Below are 17,697 nucleotides of genomic sequence, written 5' to 3'. Positions count from 1 at the left end.
TTAAATATTTAAATTTTTTATATTTATTTAACCTTTATTTACCCAGGCAAGCAAGTAAGAACAAATTCTGATTTTATTTATTGTCAAAAGTATGCATAATGTTGTGTTAATTCCACAACAAGAGATATGTAATGTTAATTACCTGAAATTATTCGTTTTTTGGGGGGGAAACCCTGCATATATTGGTATCGGTTGATATCGGTATCGGAAATTTAAGTGTTGGACTATATCGGATATCGGTAAAAAAGCCAATATCGAACATCCCTAGTATATTTGTATCTTCTTCCTTACTGCCCCCACTACTGGGTCCATCACTACTAGCACAGATTTCAACTTTATTTTCAATTCTAGTGAAGATAACATGTTTTTCTCTATTGGATGAAATGGTGCAGCGATAAAAACATTGTATTCAAACATTTTATTCAATAAAGCCTCAACAAAGAGTTGGAACAGCATACAGAATATAGATGTGATGTCAGTCTGAATCAGAGCATTCTCTGCCTCATTGAATTCTGAAGAAAATCAGATTCCAATGAACCCTCAAATTCTGAAAATGGGAGTAGTCACCACTCACCAACTTCCCCATCTTCTCTAGTCACCCCCACACCTTCTATTTGACCCATGACTTCTCAGCAGAGCCCAGACAAAACTTCCCTTTTCCTATCAACTCTGCTAATACTGAGTCACTATTGAGAGAGAGAGAGAGAGAGAGAGAGAGAGAGAGAGAGAGAGAGAGAGAGAGAGAGAGAGAGAGACTGAGAGAGACTGAGAGAGACTGAGAGACTGTGAGAGACTGAGAGAGACTGAGAGAGACTGAGAGACTGAGAGAGACTGAGAGACTGAGAGAGACTGAGAGAGACTGAGACTCTTGGAATGGGTGTCTGGGAGGAAGTGGGGGGTCTTTCGATGTTGATTAAACGGCAAGCAACTAATGTCATGAGTGCCAAATTAAAGGACAATAAATCCAATCTAACTGAAATTGTGTAGCACAGACCTTTCTATGGATCAAAACCTCAATATTATTATGGTGTAGTTAATACTTCATGTATCCTTAATCCCTAGGCTAATGAGGCACTAAGATGTTACTAAAAAGTAAAAAGCCAAAGTAACGGTATATGTATGTGTGTGTGTGTGTGTGTGTGTGTGTGTGTGTGTGTGTGTGTGTGTGTGTGTGTGTGTGTGTGTGTGTGCACTGTGCACTGTGCACGAGTGCACATCTAGGGGCGGGGTGTAGATTTGGTCTCCCTGATGTTGACTCCTTAGCCACAGCCTTGGGTTGTTTAATACTGGACAAGTGTTTCATAACGGCCGTTGTGTGGGCCGGTTTCGGGGCCGGTGCGTGGGCCGGTGTGTGGGCTGGTGCGTCTGAATGTCCCGGGCTGAATTTGTGTCCCAGTCCGCCACTGCTCGTCACCAATGCAAGAGACTCCGGTCTCGAATCCCGGTGGCAGCATTGCCTGCGGCTTGGGCCAGTCATCATACTATCTCATTTGACAGAGGTAGCGGGTGGAAAGTCGATGGGTGGGGATTGGACGTTGTGGCCAGCGACTCCTACAGGTCGGTTGGGTGACGCCTGCACAGCAGAGACAGGAAGTATCGGGGGCAGCGTGAGCCTCCCACGCCACGCGTTACTCCTCGCCACTGAGAGTCCGCGCTGTCTGGTGAAAAGATGCAACAGGCTGCCTCCTCGTGTACCGGAGGGGACGCGTGATGCAATGCTTCTATCCTCACTACAACCGACCAGTGGGGGGCATAGTCTAGCAACGTTCAAGACAGGGGAGGGGAGAATTGGCAATACGAAATTGGGATGGGAGAATAAATAGAAAAATAAGGAGAAAAAGTGGCTAAAAAATATTGATAAAGAAGAAAATTCACCATCAGTCAAATAGTTATTTTTTTGTACCTGACTCGTTCTTCTCAATGACCTCCACCACCTGGCCGGCGTGCAGGCTGATCTCCGAGCTCTCCTGCTTCTCGTAGTCGGTGGCGGCCACGTACTGGTCCAGCAGCAGGGGGTCCGCGGAGGTGGAGTCTCCTGTTCACACGGGACAGAACAGAGCAGAGGGAACACAGGACATCATGGCTCTGTTAGGCTGGCTAGGACCGCATCTCAATACAGCAGGGAACCACCTCCTCTCCCCATCTCCACTCGTTCATTGTTCAATAGATAGGTTTCTCGCCCACGTCAGACTCGGTGGAGTGTGCGCAACAACCAGGAGGCAAAAAGGAACGTAATCCTGGTCAGAACAACAGGGCAGATCACAATATATTTGCATTCGTTAGCCATGCTAGCAATCTTCTAAACAATCAACCCATGCCAACGCTAGCTATGTAAAAGGTGACAGACTCAACACTCACAGCCATGCTGATTTGGCTAAATGACATCCAGCCGGTTTAATTTGAAACAACGTCTAGGGGAGTTCCACGGTTTGCACGTGATTCAGCGGGGTGTCGCCGATTGGTGCGGACATATTGTGTTTACAAACAGGAAACCCATCTATAACTGTACAGCACATGCCAGACATGTGTCCAAGCATGATTTCGACAGCTAATGAGCGAGAGGAGATGTTGAGAGGAGGTGTGTCTAGAGTATTGAGATACACCTATAGGAGAGAAGCAGGTAAGGAGGTTGCAGGCGTGATTGGAGAGACAGAGCAGAGGAGAAGAAGAGCTTGAGCTGAGAGAAAGGGATGGAGATGGAGAGGGAGAGAGAGAGGGAGGGGGGGGGGCAGGTGTTAGGAAAGGGGATAGGGTAGGAATGACAACGAAGGTTATTATTATGCCAATCATCAACACAGAGACAACCAAGCACCACGATGACCCATCACCCATATTAGCACCAGGCCAGCCTCATTAACAAGCTGTTAATACCCCCTCACACCAATAATAACCAACGGTGACCGTCAGTAAACAAGCATGACACGGTACGGGTGGAGCGCCACACATTTTGGCCCACCTTCATTTCACTATAATGTCTTGTGTGTATGTATGTGATGAATAAACCTCTTGAATCTTGAATTTTAACACTTTATATGAATTCAGATTTTGATCAATTCGATTTTAGATTTGGGCTCAGAAAAATACACTGCTTATTTCAAAATCATAAACAATGGAAATCAGCCTTAAACATTGTGCTAATGGCAGTAGCCATAACCATACCACCAGTTAAACTGAGAGAAATGAGAGACCTGGGGAGAGGAGAATTAACAATAGCATTTAAAATGACCATACACTGTATTGAATATGCATTATTTCAAAATGTTCCAATTCTATATTGAGATCATTGCACCTCTATGACGTAACAATTCTAACGTCCACAGATTGAGATCAAATGACTAGGATTGTCACAATTTGGTGAATAAAAAAGACTAAGCAGAGTGAGCTTGGAAACACAACGTGACATTTAAAACAACTCCTCGGCACAGAAATACCCCAATCTCTCCTTGTATGAAACCAGGAAGTCAGCCACACTGGTCCGTATCCCCCCCCCCCCCTGCTGTCCTCCAACCTTCCCTAAGGTACCAAAGCAAGCCCCCAGCCCTTCCACAGAGCCGTGTCCCACCTGCCCAGGGATGGAGGCGGGAGGGAGGGAGGGAGGGAAGGGGTGGGTGGGTGGTGGGTGGGGAGTTGTGGGGGGGAGGAGGCGTCTCACACACAACGTGGCCAAGCGTGACATTCTGTTACTACCTCTCTTTATGAAAGTAGTCGCTCTCTCCACAAACCCTGATGAGAGGGAAGAAAACCAACGGAGAAGAAATTTGAAAAAAAAAAAGAAAAAAAAAAGAAAGAGGAAAAGACATGGATGCAACTTAAGAATGTTAGATGAGTAGAGGAGAAAACTAAAGAAATGATACGATAAAAACTATATTTGGATGTCAGGAGTCCATTTTATATTCAAACAAGGAATTGATTTGTCTTTTTATTTGTATTGGACAGGTGGTGACATATCATCATTTTCCACTGGAAGAAAGTGGGTAATGCAATGTCTCCAATCGCCACAAGATGGGAACAAAGTCGCCATTTTGAAATATCTTTGAAATCATGCCAGGATCCCTGTACTGGTTGGAGTTTGGAGTTGCCTGGATCCTGACATCACCAGTAAAACAACAATTAGCTTAATAACACGTCTGAATCTATATTCCCTCTGCACTTACCAATTCAATATTTCAAAAATATTTTACAATGGTGGACCTTTACAAACTCGTAAAAAGGGACACTTCACCAAAAAAAAACAATGCTGATTTATTTTGCACATAATCTCACACATCCAAAAACTCTAAACGGGTTTGCACACATGACATAACTACCTATCTCAACCTATAATCCCATACAACACTGTATGATAGCCATGTACAATAATACTGTATATACCGTATATATTTATCTACATCTGTTTGAATATCTGTATACTATATCTAGATATATATCTGTATATATCCCATACCTACTTTTACTAGTTATACCACTAGCCAGCATGGCTTACTACCATAATGTATTTATACCTATATTTCTGTACCTACATCAGCGTAGCATACATTATTTACTTAGTAGCTTTGTATATATATATATATATATATATATATATACATTTCATTTATTCACGTGTACACTGTATATTGTTATGCAATTTACTGTTACCTTGCACTCTGGTTAGATGCAAACCTCTTTTCATTGTACTGTACCACCAGTGATGTAATCAGGGACATTGGATCATTGTGTTGTGTTAATTACAGCTCAATTAAATGATAAGCTAGCAGTCCCTATTAGACAAGGTATTGCTATGTTTTCATCTACATAATTTCATTGAGCTGTAATTAACACAAGGATTCAATGTCCCAGATGACTGGTCGCCATATTCAAACTAATTTACTCTGAATAAATGTCAAACTAATTTAATGTGTGTTTAGAGTTTTTGGACGTGTGTGAGATTATGTGCAAAATAAATCTGCATTATGTCACGAAGTGCCCCTTTAAGTTTAAATACCTACATAAATATTGCTCTTACCTAATTTCTTCTTTCCAATGGGTTCCCTGGAAAAGAGAGAAATTCACAACATTATCCACCATCCAGGAAATATAAATTCAGTTCTTAACGCCAAGGAAACTTTTCCTGACCTAGAAACCCTTTTGAATACGTGCTGCAACTGTGTGAGCATGTGTTCTAACCACAGCAGGTCATTAGGCTTGTAACAAATCATTCATATACACTTCCCATAGCCATCATAAATTGTATGGCCAGCGTTAATACACACAGTCTGAATTTATTATCGTGCAACCACTGTCAAATATCCACGTTACAGTAAATTAGGGGGGGGGGGGTGTTAAATTGTGGGTCTGGACCCAGACATGGGTCTTGGGGGAAGATTAAATTGGGTCCTGAGTCGAATTCACAAAATCTCATGTGAAGTCAAAGAGCTCTCACATCCATCGAGAAACAGACATGTTGAATAAAACATTTTGAAAACATATTCACCTTCAGTCAGAACGTGTGTGTGTGAGTGTTGTGTGTGTGAGTGTAGTATGTGTAAGTGAGTGAGTGAGTGAGTGAGTGAGTGAGTGAGTGAGTGAGTGAGTGAGTGTGTGTGTGTGTATGTGTGTGTGTAGGCTGGTAGTTCAACAGTATAAAAGCAGGATACATTGGGGCTATAAAGATATTTATTCCGAAAATGGGGGTCATCTCAAAAGAAAAGTTTGAAAAAGAAAACCCTTGAAAAACCATATTCACACAGCGGCCATTTTGCTCTCATGGCACGCACATACGAGCTCACAAGGTGGAAAGGAACCCAACCTGAGCATGACACAAGAGCTAAATGGCCTCAGTGTGAATAAGGGTATATAGGCTGCTTCTAGCCAGGTACTTTGTATATCGTTAGCTAACATTTACCTCTGCTCTATTTATAAGACCTTTACAATTATACAGATCTCTCTCTCTCTCTCTCTCTCTCTCTCTCTCTCCTCTCTCTCTCTCTCTCTCTCTCTCTCTCTCTCTCTCTCTCTCTCTCTCTCTCTCTCTCTCTCTCTCTCTCTCTCTCTCTATCTCTCTCTGGTCTGTGTGATCTGTTGTGTCTGGTTTAGACATTAGCAGAGCAAATAGTCCGTCACTCCAAGGCAGCAGCACCCAAGCCTGATTCAATGCACAGACGCTCATAGACTCAATGGTAATGCTAATGCTCTCTCTCTCTCTTTCTCTCTCTCTCCCACTTTACTCCCTTTCTTTCTTTCTATATATCTCTCTCTCTCTATCTCTCACACTCTTTCTCTCTCCCACTTTACTCCCCTTTCTTTCTCTCTCTCTCTCTCTCTCTCTCTCTCTCTCTCTCTCTCTCTCTCTCTCTCTCCTCTCTCTCTCTCTCTCTCTCTCTCTCACATAATTTACTCACTTTCTCTCTCTCCTCTCTCATTCTCTCTGTCTTATCTCTCTCCCTCTCATCTTTCTCTCTCTCTACCTCACTCATTCTCTCTCTGCCTCTCTCACATTATTCCCTTTATCTCTCCTCTCTCAGGCCTTGTCCAGACTAAAACGATTTTGATCTTTTTCATTTTCGTTTCGTTTTCATTTAAAAAAAGGTTTCCGTAAAAAACAAAAACGTCTCAAGATAATAATTTACTAAATAAATGTCTTTCCTGTTTTCTTTTATTTTGAAAACCCCCGACCGGAAGTGTTGTCGTTGTTTTGAGCTGACCTAGTTTTCAGAGACAAAGTTCAAGTTCAAGTTCAAGTTCTTTAATAGTTGTCATACAGAAGTACAGAATACTTTCATACAAAATGCTTCTTACTGTTACGCTCCAGAGACTGTGCTAGACAAGATAGTATCAAATAACATAATAACATAATATAGCATGAATTTAGAAGAAGAAAATGAGGTCACAGTGTTCGGTATAGACATATGTACAATGTTCTGAGTTACCATATAATATACAATACACAATACTATGCAGTGTACTAATGTACAGTACTATCTAGTGCAAAGCAGAAATGGGATGAGGTACAATTTTAGGTTACAATTTACAGTAAGGTGTACGAGTTGTAGTGCAATCCTTCATCCATAAATATAAAGTGTGGGGAGTGGGTGCTACAGTGTGTTTGTTTAAAGTGGGTGTGTGCTATAAAGTGTGTGGAGTGGGTGCTACAGTGTGTTTGTTTAAAGTGGGTGTGTGCGTGTGGATGTGTGTGCTATGTGCGTTTGGTGGTTGTTGTTGTGTAGTGTTCATTCATTGTTCGTTTAGCAGCCTGATGGCCTGGGGATAGAAGCTACTTCTGAGTCTTTCTGTGCTCGCCTTGAGACTCCTGTATCGCTTGCCTGACCGCAGCAGTTCGAAGAGGCAGTTGTTCGGGTGACTGGGAGTCTTTAATGATTCTCTTAGCCTTGCCCTTGCAACGCTTGTAGTAAATGTTCTGGAGGGCTGGGGGAGCCCCCTCCAATTGTGCGTTCGGCTGAACGTGTCACTCTTTGTAGTCTGCTTTGGTCTTTTGCAGTGCTATTCCCAAACCAGGAGGTGATGTTGCCGGTCAAGATGCTCTCTAGTGTACATGAGTAGAAGTTCTTAAGGATCTTCTGGCTGACTTGGAACTTCCTTAGGCGCCTGAGGAAGTAGAGGCGTTGTCGTGCCTTCTTCACCACACTGTTAATGTGTGTGGTCCATGTCAAGTCCTCGGATATGTAGGCTCCGAGGTACTTGAAGCTGTTGACTCTCTCAACCGGTGCCCCGTCGATGCTGAGGGGGCTGTAGTCCTTGACCCCCGACCTCCTGAAGTCCACAATCATCTCCTTTGTTTTGCTGACGTTCAGGGAGAGGCTGTTTTCCTGGCACCATCCCGCCAGGACCTTGACCTCTTCCAGGTAGGCCCTCTCGTCGTTGGCAGAGATCAGGCCCACCACCACTGTGTCGTCAGCAAATTTGACGATTGTATTGCTACTCCGCTGAGCCACACAGTCGTGTGTGTACAGGGAGTAGAGGAGGGGACTCAGAACACAGCCCTGGGGGGCCCCCTATGTTGAGGGTGATGGATGAGGAGGTGCAGTTGCCTGCTCTCACCACCTGGGGTCTGCCAGTCAGGAAGTCCAAGACCCACTGGCAGAGGTCATAGCCCAAGCCCAGGTCCCTGAGCTTGGCTATGAGTATGGAGGGGACTATGGTCTTACACAGCGGGTTCGGGAGTGGAGCGAGAGAGAGAGAGAGAGAGATGATGAGAAGAGAGAGAGAGAGAGAGAGAGAGAGAGAGAGAGAGACCGCGGCTCAAACTACCTGTGTTGTATTAATAAAGTAATTGATTGATGTTTAACTTGTACCTGTGTCCAGTCCTTTCGACTAGCAAACGTTGTCTGTATTTAACGTTACCTCAGGATACCACTGTCTATTGTATTTAGTTGGTTAGCTATTTAGCTAATGTGAATAGCATTTTGAATAGCATCAATGCTAGCTGGCTGGCTACAGCTTTATTTACTAAATTATGGAGGCTTTTTTATCGTCAAGGTAAGAGAGGATTTGTCATGATCAACTGAAGGCATACTATGGAACAGTATGTGCTTGGCAACTACTTGGGTTTTCAGAAAAAGGCCCACTATATGACGCTAATCTCTAGCTAGTAACGTGTATTTCATCACAGTAGCCTCCCGGTGTTTAATAAACACTTCTAGCCAGGACAATAAGACATATGTATTATGTTTCTTTTTGTTGGCTGGGTTTGCATGCGGATTAAGGGAGATGTCAATCTGTTGTCGACGGTGGTAGTACATTTAGCTGTAAAAGCCAGATCAAGCTCAATAGCTTCTGTAACACGAACACAACTACTCTGTACATGACATTGTTGTTGTGATGTGGGAGCACACGCGGAGTAAGGGAGAGGTGGGCTATCGCGTCATCGGTTCAGGAGAAGACGCGTATCGCTTGTAAAGATGGTGACGCAATGGGGTGGCGTCTTCAGGCGTCTTCAGAATTGTGCACTCTGGGAGCTGGTATCAGAAAGTACCGTCTTCAGGCTGCCAGAACGCAGTTCCGTGTGGCAGAAAGGTGCAAACGATCAAATACTTTGCCTAAAATGACCAAAATCATTTTAGTCTGGACATGGCCTCATTCTCTCTATCTTATCTATCTCGCTCCCTCTCTCTATCTTTCTCTCTCACCCCTTTTAACAATCTAACCATCTCTCCCGTGCTTTATAGCCCCCCCCCCCCCCCCCCCCCCCCCCATCTCTCTCCCCTCCCTGTACTTCATACCTGCTCTCTCTTTCCTTGACAGTCTCTCCACTCTCTTCCATCTCTCCTGTTTATTCTTTCCTGGCCAACTGTTCCTCTCACCCCCTGCATCTCAATGCGTGCTCTCAATCACATAACGCCTTGATCGATGCCCCCGGCATGATAAATCTGAACCCATAAGCAAAACAATTAACGCACTATAAATAGAATAGCTGTGCGTGTCTGTAAGTGGGGAGAGAGAGAGAGAGAGAGAGAGAGAGAGAGAGAGAGAGAGAGAGAGAGAGAGTGTGTGTGTGTGTGTGTGTGTGTGTGTGTGTGTGTGTGTGAAGGCAGTGTGTGAAGGCAGTGCCAGCTCCAGCAGTGATTCATAAAGGTATCATTACTTCAAAGGGTTTAGAGCGAGAGATCAAAGCAATAAAATAAAAGGACCTTGTGGTGGTGGGATGATAGAGATACAGCTATTTATAACAAAAATCACACTTTTTTCAGTGGTACTTCCTGTTGGATCACCCCCCCCCCCCCAACAGGAACTGCAGTAGTAATTTTGGATGACAATGGATGACAATGGGTGACAATGGGTGGCAGCTTCTACAATACCTACCAGTGTGTGAGAGAGGGAAAGACTAGGTTCACTCTGGACCAGGGTTTCCGTTATCTGGTAATTACCGGTTTGGGGAAAATCTGTTGAAGTCTGACATATCTCTCCCTTCATAATGTCCTGTGAAAATAATTCCCTCTTATTTTCATTTGGTTACCAAGTAACGTACGCAAATCTCGTGAGGAGTGTGTTTACCTTGCGATGCACCTGGCTTCGTGAGATGTGTGTAGGTGTGTGTGTGCGTGTGCGTGTGTTGTGTGTGTGTGTGTGTCGTGTGTGCGTGTGTGGGGAAATCTATGGACTGGAGTAACGTTTGTTGCATTGGAATATAGCTACCTTAGCGTTATCAGATAAAAACAATGGTTTGCATTTCTGCTGACAACATGTCGCCGTTCATAAACTATTGATATATTGATACGTTGTGGCTTGTGCTACATGGACCCAAACACACGCAACGTTTTTGAAAGAAATCAGCCGCTCCATGCATGGGGGGGGGGGGGCTACTGCAGTGCAGACAGAGTGGAGCTGATGTAACGTTAATTATTACAAATGGTAACTGTGACTTGAGTGACAGTAAGTATTGAGCAACAGATATAATGTTATTGCAATAAGCTCGAGAATTGATCACATTTGTCCAGGACAAGCACCGATTTATTTCTAGCGGAAACCCTGCTCTGGACGACGTAGGAGGACCCTCTCTCAGCCCCCTGAATCGCCCACCTCTGCCCCTTTTCAAACATGATTATCCTAGCATGATTATATGAATCCCCAGAACTGATGATTGGTGTTTCATAGGGGCTGGATCCAGGCTACCTCTCTGGGCCTGTAGGGGCTGGATCCAGACTACCTCTCTGGGCCTCTAGGGGCTGGATCCAGGCTACCTCTCTGGGCCTCTAGGGGCTGGATCCAGACTACCTCTCTGGGCCTGTAGGGGCTGGATCCAGGCTACCTCTCTGGGCCTCTAGGGGCTGGATCCAGGCTACCTCTCTGGGCCTGTAGGGGCTGGATCCAGGCTACCTCTCTGGGCCTCTAGGGGCTGGATCCAGGCTACCTCTCTGGGCCTGTAGGGGCTGGATCCAGGCTACCTCTCTGGGCCTCTAGGGGCTGGATCCAGGCTACCTCTCTGGGCCTGTAGGGGCTGGATCCAGGCTACCTCTCTGGGCCTGTAGGGGCTGGATCCAGGCTACCTCTCTGGGCCTGTAGGGGCTGGATCCAGGCTACCTCTCTGGGCCTGTAGGGGCTGGATCCAGGCTACCTCTCTGGCCTGTAGGGGCTGGATCCAGGCTACTCTCTGGGCCTGTAGGGGCTGGATCCAGGCTACCTCTCTGGGCCTGTAGGGGCTGGATCCAGGCTACCTCTCTGGGCCTGTAGGGGGCTGGATCCAGGCTACCTCTCTGGGCCTCTAACACTAAAGTCCATCTGACGATGTGCAGCACCGGAATATGCCATAGAAAAGGTGCCAACCAAACACAGTGCTATATAATAGTCTGACCCATTTCACTGAAGGATCAATCTCTCCTCTCATTATTTCCCCGAACCTTGTTCACATGCTATGATACATCCTCCTGCCCGTCTCTCCTTCTCAACTCCTCTCCTGCTACGTTCCCCTTTCACTTTTCACACGGTTTCTTTTCCTCTCCTCTCAGTTGCTCTCCCTCTCCTTTCGTCCTCATTCCTTTCCTTTAATGTCCTCCGCTTTCCTCCTCGTCTCCTCTCCTTCCCGATTTGATGTGCCTCTCCGTTCCTCCTCTTTCCTCACCTTTGCTCTCCTCTCCTTTCCCTTTCCGTCTGTCCTTTCATCTCCTCCTCTTTCCCTCACCTTTCTCTCCTCTCATCACCTCTCCTTCCCCTCTCCTCCCTCTCTCCTCTCCTCCCAGCTCCTTCAATCTCTCAGGTAGGCGGGCCGAGACGTCTCTCTCTCTCTCTCTCTCTCTCTCTCTCTCTGTACAGTAGATTTATTGAAGGCCATTACTCTTCCTCCACACGGTGTAGCGGCTGCTGTCTGAGAGGACCGGCCCCCTGCTGTCAGCCAGCCAGCCAACCAGCAGGCTGCGTGCGCAGGAAGCCCTAATCCAATTTCAATAAAGACAAACCAAGGTCTTTTCTATTCATCTGCCTCCACTAAATGGTCCCTCTGTCTCTCGCTCTCTCAGCAGATGCTTGGGGTTTGGTGTGAGGGGTAATAAGGTATGTGTCCTTGGCAACAAGCTCTGAGCGTGTGGGTGTGTGTGTGTGTGTGTGTGTGTGTGTGTGTGTGTGTGTGTGTGGTGTGTGTGTGAGAGTGTGAGTGAGAAAGAGCGAGATGAATATGGATGTATGTGAGTGAGTGGTGGGTGGGTGGGTGGGTGAGTGAGTGAGTGAGTGAGTGAGTGAGTGAGTGAGTGAGTGAGTGAGTGAGTGAGGAGTGAGTGCGTGAGTGAGTGAGTGAGTGAGTGAGTGAGTGAGTGAGTGAGTGAGTGAGTGAGTGAGTGGGTGAGTGGGTGAGTGAGTGAGTGAGTGAGTGAGTGAGTGAGTGAGCGGGTGAGTGAGCGGGTGAGTGAGTGAGTGGGTGGGTGAGTGAGTGAGTGAGTGAGTGAGTGAGTGAGTGAGTGAGTGCGTGAGTGAGTGAGTGAGTGAGTGAGTGAGTGAGTGAGTGAGTGAGTGAGTGAGTGAGTGAGTGAGTGAGTGAGTGGGTGAGTGAGTGTGTGAGTGTGTGAGAGAGTGAGTGAGTGAGTGAGTGAGCGAGCGAGCGTGAGTGAGTGAGTGAGTGAGTGAGTGAGTGAGTGAGTGAGTGAGTGAGTGAGTGAGTGAGTGAGTGAGTGAGTGAGCACACCAGCGCCGGTCATACTGGTTCACCAGCAGCACACAAAGTGATGACAAGCCAGTTACAGTTTTAACGCCTTCATCTGACAGCTGTCGGTGTTCCAGAATCTTGACCCCCATGGAATGTTAACCTTAATGTTCTCTAAGTATGAAACCAGCCGCCCATAAACTCCACTACTCTACACACACCTGCCAACTTTAATAACAACACATTGGTGATGGAGAGAGCATGGTGGAGGTGTGTGTGTGTGCGTGTGTGTGTGTGTGTCTGTGTGCGTGTGTGTGTGTGTGTGTCTGCTTTACGACTTGGTTTTCGACACATCATAACTGTCCGTGTGGAATATGACGCTAATGATTGGAGTGATGTTTACGAGGAGGGACCGGGCTGAGCCTGAGGGAGAAGCCCTGCCACCTCAGCAGAGCTCCAGGCTCCACTGAAGGCAGGCGGAAACACGCTAGAACGCTCACTCAGGGTTTTAAACGTGTCTTGTTAAATGTGTTTTCTGTACGTTAGCGTTTCCCCACCTCTGAGGACTTAATGTAGCAGCATGACATCACACAGCCATTACAGGTTGTAATGTGTAATGTGTGTGTGTGTGTGCGTGCGTGTGTGTGTGTGTGTGTGTGTGTGTGTGTGTGTGTGTGTGTGTGTGTGTGTGTGTGTGTGTGTGTGTGTGTGTGTGTGTGAGGTTGATTAACCGAAGGGGCGGGGCTAGCTGACTGCTGCTGGAGCATGACATGATATTGGTCAGGAGGATTACTATGAGGAATAGTTCTGCTGTCTGAGGGAGTGTGTGTGTGTGTGTGTGTGTGTGTGTGTGTGTGTGTGTGTGTGTGTGTGTGTGTGTGTAGGTGTGTGTGTGTGTGTGTAGGTGTGTGTGTGTGTGTGTGTGTGTGTGTGTGTGTGTGTGTGTGTGTGTGTGTGTGTGTGTGTGTGTGTGTGTGTGTGTGTGTGTGTGCGTGCGTGCGTGCGTACATATATATATATTATATGAATCGCCCGATTCTATTAACGCCACTATTTATTTTAACTCACGAAGATTTTAATTTTTTTTGGCTAGACTTCACTCAGGTGTATTGTTGATGCTCTCATTGATACTATGTTTGTTTCTGAAGTGTGTGTGAGAGATAGAGAGACAGAGAGGGGGGGTGAGAGAGATGAGAAAGGGGCAAGAGAGAAAGAGAGCTGGGAGAGTGTGTGTGTGAGAGAGAGAGAGGGGGGTGTGAGTACTCAGCCCTTGCGTGGGTGAATGTAACAAGTTCCTGACGTTTTCTTTCCCCTATTATTTCATGCACACTTTCTTCATTGTTTTAAATTATTATTTTCTTTTAAGTCATTTTGTGCATCACTCTGTTTTGAATTTGATGCAAATTTGCAATGCATGAGGGTCATCCTTTTGTGTTAAATGGCTGCATAAAGCAAGCATTTGTTGACTCGCATGTTGATAAGAGTATTACAACTTGGAACTTGAAAAAGATCCGTTTAAGGTAGTTTTTTTTTTTTTAAATAATGCGATTAATCCTGAGTTAACTATGGACAATCATGCGATTAATCGAGTTAAATATTTTAATCGATTGACAGCACTAATATATATATATATATGTGTGTGTGTGTGTGTGTGTGTGTGTGTGTGTGTGTGTGTGTGTGTGTGTGTGTGTTCTTACTCCTTGGGTGGGTTGAGGTCTTCAGGTCTGGTCTCAAAGAAGACCCGGACCTCTTCACACTGGGAGATGTAGACGGGCAGCTGGATCAGGGCCTGCAGAGGGAAACACACAGACCGTCACTAAACAGACTCATTTTCCCGGCCAACCACAGAGATGTCCGTGTCAAGGTTGTTTTGGCTTTTATTCCATTTTAATAACCTACTCGATGTCACCGAGCAGCACTGCAGAAGTACCCTACTCTTTGAATTCGAAAAAGTGCATTACCGGCCAGATCCTCTTAGGGGCGCTATCTCGATAATGCAGTGTTCCCTGTGGCAGAAGTTGTGTTGTTTTTTCTGGATCTCCAATGTAGTTTTCTGCTAACCTGAAGCTATGCCTGTAGCATGTAGCATGGAATGCGTTTTGGGACGCGGATTTCAGTGTGCAGTAAAGGAATATATGATCAGCCAATGGACATATCGATCTACCAGATGGCGATCGATAACTGGGAAATCCTTTGGGGGATCCAACTGGCCCACGGTAAGATCTTTTTCACGTAAATTACACGCTGATCAGGCCTTGTTATGATAGCCATCCACCCGATCAGCGAATGTGGCTACTGAGGCTAACGCGGTTATTGGTAATCAATAATCAGAAACGACGTCCCCCCCCCCCCCTTCATGCATTCATGGTGGACCATCATACCGATCATATGCAGTTTGATTTTTAACTGTAGCTTCTCTATAGCCGAAATACCATTGGATTTAACACTTTGATTGCCTAAGGCTAAATTCATGATATACCATAGGTTGCCAGCTCTATTTGTCTATGGAGAAATTCCCCTTCTTTGCAGGGCTATAACTTTTTAAATTCTATTGCTAAATTGCCATTATTAGGGCCCATTCAATGTCCTATATGTATTGTTCAGGGTGTATGAACGTTAAACTTTTTCATTCACATATTCATACTAAAATATGATCTAAAGTATAAGTATGTTTTCATCTCTTTCTGCAGCTTTCTCCAGAATGTGATTTATAGCCCCAAATGCATTATATTGATGATCAAATACAGTTTGATAGCAATCGGCGCGATATAAAAAAATCCAACTGGACGGACTTCTGGAAGTTACTACACATCATCTGATGTTGACCGGATGGGCGAGGGGGCGTTTATAATTCCGTGGGCAGCGTTATACCATTCATCTAATGTGGGTCAAATGTTCATCAGATCAGTTAGTATAGAAGACATTGAAAAATAATGCTGAATCTTACCGTATCTTCCTCGCGCCGTTGGGCGATGCGCGTGGAGTATACATTTTCCTATTATGGGATGTTGGAATACCCGGTCCATTTCCAGGTTGTATAATGGTATATACGTCCAAATCATGTTGTTTATCGAGTTATTGGCAACGGATCGCTATGTATAGTGACGAGCTAGAGTGCCGGGACCTTTACCGAGTGCCCGGAAGTAATATGGGAGAACAGCACATCGTCCAAGTAACTTCCTGTTAGGCGATTGCGCCGATCGGCCACCAGATGGCGCTCTTGAACCGCTAGAGGGTTCAGTGGGGCTTTTTGGTGGGTCTCAGGCCAGCGGATGGGAAATATGAATCCGATCACAGATTTTTGAAATATTGATAGCAAAGACGAGTTACGGCGTCTTCGGCAACTTGAGCATGGCGGGGAAGGACGCCTAAACACGTCTTCCGGCAGTTAAAGTGTTAACGTTAGTAGCTTAGCGCCCTGTATCTCGCCTTCCAGGAAATATACTAGCCCAAATCCCATATAACGCTTATATTCAAGATGCTATAAAATGAGAACGTATTGATGAAAAAATTATTTCTTTAAGCCATTTTGAAGGGACAGTTTATGGTGTCAATTGACAATGAGAATGGACAGATATAAATACTATAAAGTATAGCTTTAGCTCTACAAACAGCCTCACGGACTATGCAAGTCTGTTTAGAAATGCTGGCCGTCTAGAGTGATATTAGACGGATCCAAATGGCCCTGAATGTGTTAAAACATTGTGTTCAACTAGATCAATGTTGTTATTGTTGGTGTTGTTGTTGTCTGTATCGTCATTTCTGTTTACAGTGGAAAAGAAAAGGCTATACATTTAATTGACCTAAAAGTGTTATCCAGTTATTAATTCACATTTATTATTCCCGTTATTGTAGACCTGTTCCTGATTTGAAAAGGGCCGACCAGCACTGCTTACACTACAGGTGCAGACACGGTCTCAAAGGACGGGACACATATATGTAGAAAGTATGTGGTAAATGGTAAATGGTAAATGGTAAATGGACTGCTTATGCCTTAAGCCTCACTCATGACTCACATTCACCCGTTCACTCACACGTTCACACACGCTGGCGGTGGAGGTGACCGTGCGAGGCACGTCCAGGCAAGACCGCCTGAGTCACTGTGTGGACGGACGGACGGACGGACAGCCCTTTACCTTCCTGGTCCAAGTGTACCGGCATTGATTCAGAGCCGTGTTCTGAACGACACCTGCTCTGCTAGTAGGTGAACGCACTGGGTAGACTAGGCGTGGGTCGAAAGGTGGATGGAGGGCGGACGTGTCTGTAGTGTACAGACGTCTGCTGTGGTCGGCTCGTGTCTCGTTTCAGTCATGGACCCTAGCGGACAATGGAAAGGCCTTAACACTCAAAGGATAAAGCACTTTTCCTCCTCCTCTACCCTCAGTCGTCTGCTTCAGTCTCTTCATCTCTCTCTCTCTCTCTCTCTCTCTGACTCTCGCTCTCAGACTCTCTCTCTCTCTCTCTCTCTCTGACTCTCTCTCTCTCTGACTCTCTCTCTCTTTGACTCGCTCTCTCTCTCTATCTCTCTCTCTATCTGACTCTCTCTCTATCTCCCTCTCTCTCTCTCTCTCTCTCTCTCTCTCTCTCTCTCTCTCTCTCTCTCTCTCTCTGACTCTCTCTCTCTCTCTGGGGTCTGGTGTTGATCACAAGCAAGAGATAGAGACACGTCCTGACAGAACCGCTGAAGATGAAAGTCAAACTCACCGTCTGTCTGGGGTCTCTCTCTCTCTCTCCCACCCCCCCCCCCCCTCTCCCTCTCTCTCTCCCCCCACCCCCCCCTCTCTCCGTCTCACTCCTTTTATCTGGATCCCTAAAGGGCAGCGGAGAAACGGATAATAATCATCTCAATGATCTAACGCCTCAGACCAGACGACAGAATGAGTGCCGCCAGCCGCCCCAGTGTTCCAGGACCACACCGTGATTATCACTCCGTGGAGCGAGGGTGGGGGGCGTGTGTGTGTGTGTGTGGGGGGGGGGGGGGGGGGGCTTCTTGGCTGCCAGCAGGCATAGTTTAATGTGATCCATCAAGGTTTCTACCATCAGCCTGTGTCTCTCTGACTTTAATAATCCTAAGTGCTCAGATACTGTCCTCCAAGAGAGGAGAGTCTCTCTCTCTCTCTCTCTCTCTCTCT

General features: G+C 45.8%; 1 protein-coding gene across 1 annotated transcript in view; it reads right to left on the bottom strand.

Annotated features, from left to right (window-relative positions):
• sh3pxd2b (SH3 and PX domains 2B) overlaps positions 1-17,697 on the bottom strand; it is a 127,438-nt gene that overhangs the window by 19,000 nt on the left and 90,741 nt on the right. The window contains 4 exon segments of the mRNA XM_084320675.1: positions 1,904-2,035; positions 3,688-3,723; positions 5,006-5,031; positions 14,263-14,354. Coding sequence (XP_084176801.1) covers positions 1,904-2,035; positions 3,688-3,723; positions 5,006-5,031; positions 14,263-14,354 — 286 coding nt within the window.

This window comes from Notolepis coatsorum (genome assembly GCF_963971535.1).
Source record: "Notolepis coatsorum genome assembly, chromosome: 8".
Classification (NCBI taxonomy): Eukaryota; Metazoa; Chordata; class Actinopteri; order Aulopiformes; family Paralepididae; genus Notolepis; species Notolepis coatsorum.
The sequence above is the reverse complement of the archived record's forward strand: the minus strand, read 5'-3'. Positions and strand labels throughout refer to the sequence as shown.